A 5,224-nucleotide genomic window follows, 5' to 3' on the forward strand; every position below is an offset into this window, starting at 1 on the left:
ACAACACTTTTTAATGAACCACCAGGGCAAAGAGTGATAAACAAGAGAAAATTCAGTTTTTAGGGTTCAGTTCCAGCTGATTTTATTTCCTTCTCGAAAAAGAGGATATTTACAGAAGGTATATCAACAATCTGACAGGCAGTGAACTTGACATGATTAGCTGGCATGATATCTTCCCCGAACTTTTGTTGTGGAGTGATCTTAGACAAAAAAAATTCTACACAGCATATTGCACAGGATGAATGACAATAACAAAAGTAGAAAAAATCCTTTAACTCGACTACCTTGAGGCAGACGTCCTAGTGCCTGTCATTAAAATACATACACACTCTTTTGCTTATAATACAGACTTAAATGTACAAAGATGTTTTCGCTTTTTTCATCTTAAAAACACAACAGCTATAAACCTGAATACATATGCTATCATGCCATAAGAGACTAAAACAATTATATTTAGCGACAAGTAGAAAGGATTAAATAGTCAAATACAGGAATGAAAAACGCAGTACGTAGTGTCGCGAACTCAAATCGGCATTTCGATAGATCCAGTGGTTTAAAACGGCACGTTAAAGTTTTTAGGTTTTTTTTTTTTTTTATAACAAAAGTGCAAACAAGATGTAGTTTAAAGTTAAAGCTACAGTATCCCTTTGTTATTGTTTTTCTTTGCTGTATGTGCACAAGTTACTTTATTAAAGCGTCCTGGACAACATGTAGGCTAAAGGTACTGATACATTGTCAGCATTACAGTGTATTGAATACCCTCGGTTATACAGTATTTTAAAGGCGAGCAATGTGCACCGGTGAATTAAGGGACGCTGTCACTTTAAGAAGCCTGCAGATTGTGTGTAAACATGGAGAAATAGGGGCCGAATGTTATTCTTTGTGAGATTAACCAGCCGCCCTGTTGGTATAATCAGGAAATCCAAAAAACAGCGATTTACACCGATTAAACACCCCCTTTATATATTTTTTACAAAAATACACTGAGAAAATAATCAAACGTTTTCATCTCTCTTCTCTCGTTTTAAAAGTGTCAAAAGTCTACATTTAAATATAAAAATTAAAAGTTAAAACTCTAGCCCTTCAGTGAAGGAGACAAAAATGGGTGCGGGGACACGAGAACTACTAAAAATTGAAAATAAAAAGGGATAAAGTAAAAAAATGTTCGGTCAATATAAATATGTCCACATATAAAATGGCATCTGATTACATTTACAAAAAGGAAAAAAAAAAAAAATAATAACAGTACGAGGATGGAACATCGGTGAGAAAAAGTCTTTTCACTTACACCTAAGGAACAAGATACATACTCTGAGAAAAAATTTGGTCCTGAATTATTTTAAGTCCAGCACAGATTTGAGTTGCGTTTGAATCCTTTAAAGAGTTAAGAATGAAAAAAAGCTGGTGATTTTTTAATAGGAATCAAACATAGCGCCATCTATCTGCTTTATATTATCCTAACACTAACTGTTCAACAGTCTTACAGAAACCTTTAAAAAGATAGACAGGATAACATGCTACTGTATATTAACCCACCAGTGAAATAATCCAACACCATCACGATTCTGAGCCAGGAAAAAATAGGGAAACTGGTTTGTGAAAGAATCGCCATCAATTCCCTGTACCACAAATACCTAAATTGGCATATTTTTTAAACCATCTCCTTTAAAAAGTTTAGTGTCCATAAAAGTCCCAACATTTCATTGACATCACAAGAAGCTGACAAAAACGCGCTTTCGTGCAAATCCATTTGTCAAATTTTTTTTTTTTTTTTTTGAAGTTTCCATCTTCTCTTCCCATTGATGTATTTCCAGTTAAAACTGACAGGGACGTTTCGTCTTCTCCAAATCACGAAGTCAGTCTTTTTTTTTTTTTTTTAAGAAAAACAAGTAGCTCAACCTCTTCTCCTCCTCCCCCTGCCTGTGCATAAAAATCAAACTGTGATTTTTCAAAGGGTAAGTCATGCTGCTTTATTGTTTTTTTTTTTTTCTCGTTTTGCAAATCCTGATCTCCAAGGACGCTTTTCAAGAAAGGGGGGGGGGGAGGGAAAAAAACGCCCAGTGTATTAGAAAAAAAAAAATGCAGCCAACCCTCTCAGCACTGATTTTCTTGGACATCTTCGGGCGATCGAGGAGGGGGAGCAACCATCCTCCGCCCCTCTCTCTCCAGATGCATCTCGCACCGTTTAGAGAACCCCCTTGTAGTGCCTCCGTGTCCGGTAAAACACCGGAGCGGGTCCTCAGGTCCCAGCCCAGGGGGGCGGGGGGGGTGAGGGGGAGCAAAGACTCTTCTTCATCCACTGGAAAGATGATCCCCTTTCATCTTGTATTTACGGTTTTTTTTAACAAAAGCCAGAACAGAGTCACAGTTCCCAAAACAAAAGCACACAGGAAACAGTCTCTTATCTTTCCCTTTCTCGTCTAGAGGGTTATTTTTTTTTTCCCCTCCCCTCCCCCCAAAAAACCCTCGTTTCCTCTTTCTTCAGATCTGACCAGTTCAGTAAGTGAACACCAGGTTGGAAATGCTGGACTCCAGCCAGTCCCCCGAGATCATCTCACTTACCTCGGGCGTGCAGTAGTCTGGAAACTCGAAGTGCGAGCCGGAGCCCGCCTCGAAATTAAAATCCAGGTCCCTGTCCAGGGCGGAGGAGCCAAAGCTGCCCAGGGACATGCTCTCGAAGCCCGGGCTGGGGTTGAGGTCGAGCAGGTCGTCGTCCAGCTCTTCGTCCGAGGAGGCGGTGGAGGAGGAGGAGTGCGAAGAGACGTAGGAGGAGGAGGAGGAGGAGGGCGAGGTGGAGGGCGCCGGCGAGGACGCCCGCAGGCTGCCCTCGCCCCCGCTGTAGCCCGAGGGCGAGCCGGGCGAGGCGGCGCAGTCTTCGTAGAGGCTGAGCGGGTCGCTGGCCTCGGTGGAGCTGCTCAGGGTCGGGCTGGCCGGCACCGCCACGGGGGAGCAGCCCTGGCCGCCGAACAAGTACACCCGCCGCAGCTTCTTCTCCGCCGCCGCCGGGACGTGCTTGCTGGAGGAGGCCGAGGAGGAGGAAGTAGTCCGGGACTTGTAGAGGGAGTGGTGGTCGGCGGCGCCGGGGGGCGGGCCCGGCGGCTGCTCGGCCGAGGTTTTGGAGCCCAGCAGGAGCTTGGCGTGCGGCTTGCCCGACACTTTGCTGCCGCCGCCGCTCTTTTTGGAGGCTGGTTTGGCGCCGCCGCCCCCGCCGCCCCCCACTTTCTCGCCCTTGTCCCCCGGAGGCTTGGAGTTGCCGGATTTCACCTTCTTCCTGGGCCGGTACTTGTAGTCGGGGTAGTCGGCCATGTGCTTGAGCCGCAGCCGCTCCGCCTCCTGGATGAACGGGATCTTGTCGGCGTCCTTGAGGAGCTTCCAGCGCTTGCCCAGCCGCTTGGAGATCTCGGCGTTGTGCATGTCCGGCGACTGCTCCATGATTTTCCTCCGCTCGATCTGCGACCACACCATGAAGGCGTTCATGGGCCGCTTGATGTGGCCGCTGGGGGTCTTGCACCAGCTGGGGTTGTCCGCCTTGCCCCCGGTGGAGGCGGTGGAGCCCGGGGTCGGGGAGGATGCCATGCCCAGCTCGACGGCGGCGCCCGAGTCCGAGCTCTCGCCGGCCAGAAGCGCCTCCGTGTTCTCGGCGTTGTTAGTCTGCTGCACCATAGTGCTGCCACCGCAGCCGCGCTCCGAGCAAGTCCCGGGCTGCAGTCTGTTCGGGTAAACCCCCCAAGTCAAACGGAGGTTGAACCCCGCGGAAGTCCAAAGCGTCTGCGGTCCGGCAGAGTCCTTTGCGCCGCTGCTCCAGTACTTGCAGTTCCCAGACGGGCTCTCGCTTCATGCACGTTGCTCGGAGTAACGTCTGCCTTTTTATATACTTATGGATATTTTTTTTTTTGCAGTCAAGGGGGGTGGGGGGATGCAATAAACGCGGTCAAGTGCAGAGTGATTTCTTATTTTTAGTCTCTGAAGCAGTCGCCGGTCATCCACCTTTTTTTTTTTTTTTTTAATTCCCCTCGCCACTTGCAAATACGTTCCCTGCTGCAGTTGACTCCAGTTCATAAGTGTCTTCTTTCAAATGCACTGGGAAGCATTCCCCCAACTGTAGTCTCTTTAACTGTGCAAACAAAAATGTATGTGTCTGCCTCCTTGACTTTGTTCAAGATAAGATGCTAATAATTTATCAATTTGTGCAAATGGTTTTCTAGAAAAAATATATGTATAAAAAAAGTCACAACGTGCAGCTGGAATCTCAATGTACGCTTTCCAAGGAGTCCAGGCGCTAGCCTACATACAAAGACCCCGTTCTTCTGCTTCTTCCATGCATGCCCCAACAGTAAAAGCCCCGGGCTCAGAAACTGGCCTTCCCCCTCCCGACACACGTATTCTCTTTCCGCAGCTTTGAACGGACCTCAATTCCGCCTCGCGCCCCTTTATCGCTTCCCAGGGCCAGCGTCGGCCAATCAGCCACTGTATCCAACGCTTCCTCGTGCCAAACCCCGCCCCGCTGCCTCCAATTGGCTTGGAACCCGATGCAATAATAATCACCGCGTGCAATGAGAAGCTCCAAATCTGACCTCATTCCATTTACCCAGCAAACTTTTAAAAGGGGCAGAAGTGCGGCTGAGATTTCTTAGTTTTCCGTACGAGCGTCTGTTACGTGTGTGAATTGGATAATAATGCACGAAAATTATTGAGGGGCGGGAGAGATGTATTTTCTGTTTATTATATAAGAAAAAAAAAAAAATATATATATATATATATATGGGGGGATGATTTCTTGAAAAGAAAAAAAAAAAGCTTAATTATTATTTGTTTTGAGCTCCAGGAGCACAGAAATAGCCAGCGATGCACAAATAAAACGTTTCTTATAAAATACTAAATGATGGGGGAAAAAAACCACCCGATGGAGTTTGATGTAGAATGGGAAGAAAACACAGAGTAGCAGTTGTCATCATAACGCCTAATTATTCTTGTGTACAGTTATCTTATTTCTAGGATAAGCAGCATGAAATCTGTTTTTACTCGTTGGGATTCTTGCCAGGTACTATTGGAAACGGAATACTGGACCTTTGGTCTGTCCCGGTATGGCAACTCGTATGTTCTTATGAGTGTACTCATGCTACCTTAAACAATGTGTTCTCCTGTTCGCAGCAACCAGATAAGGATGGGTTCGTGTTTCGCAGCTCCTGTAGTCAAGGCTAAGACAGGAGTCTAAGCTGTTTTC

General features: G+C 46.4%; 1 protein-coding gene across 1 annotated transcript; it reads right to left on the reverse strand.

Annotated features, from left to right (window-relative positions):
- Positions 1 to 538: 538 nt before the first annotated feature.
- Positions 539 to 4,391, reverse strand: SOX4 (SRY-box transcription factor 4). Its single transcript, XM_033934548.1, has one exon. It carries the CDS (start codon positions 3,661 to 3,663, stop codon positions 2,497 to 2,499), a length of 1,167 nt encoding a protein of 388 aa, XP_033790439.1. The 5' UTR covers positions 3,664 to 4,391; the 3' UTR covers positions 539 to 2,496.
- Positions 4,392 to 5,224: the final 833 nt, after the last annotated feature.

This window comes from Geotrypetes seraphini, chromosome 2 (assembly GCF_902459505.1).
Source record: "Geotrypetes seraphini chromosome 2, aGeoSer1.1, whole genome shotgun sequence".
Classification (NCBI taxonomy): domain Eukaryota; kingdom Metazoa; phylum Chordata; class Amphibia; order Gymnophiona; family Dermophiidae; genus Geotrypetes; species Geotrypetes seraphini.

Coding starts and splice junctions, on each gene's coding strand:
- SOX4 (XM_033934548.1), bottom strand. CDS start 3,663: ATGGTGCAGCAGACTAACAACGCCGAGAACACGGAGGCGCTTCTGGCC.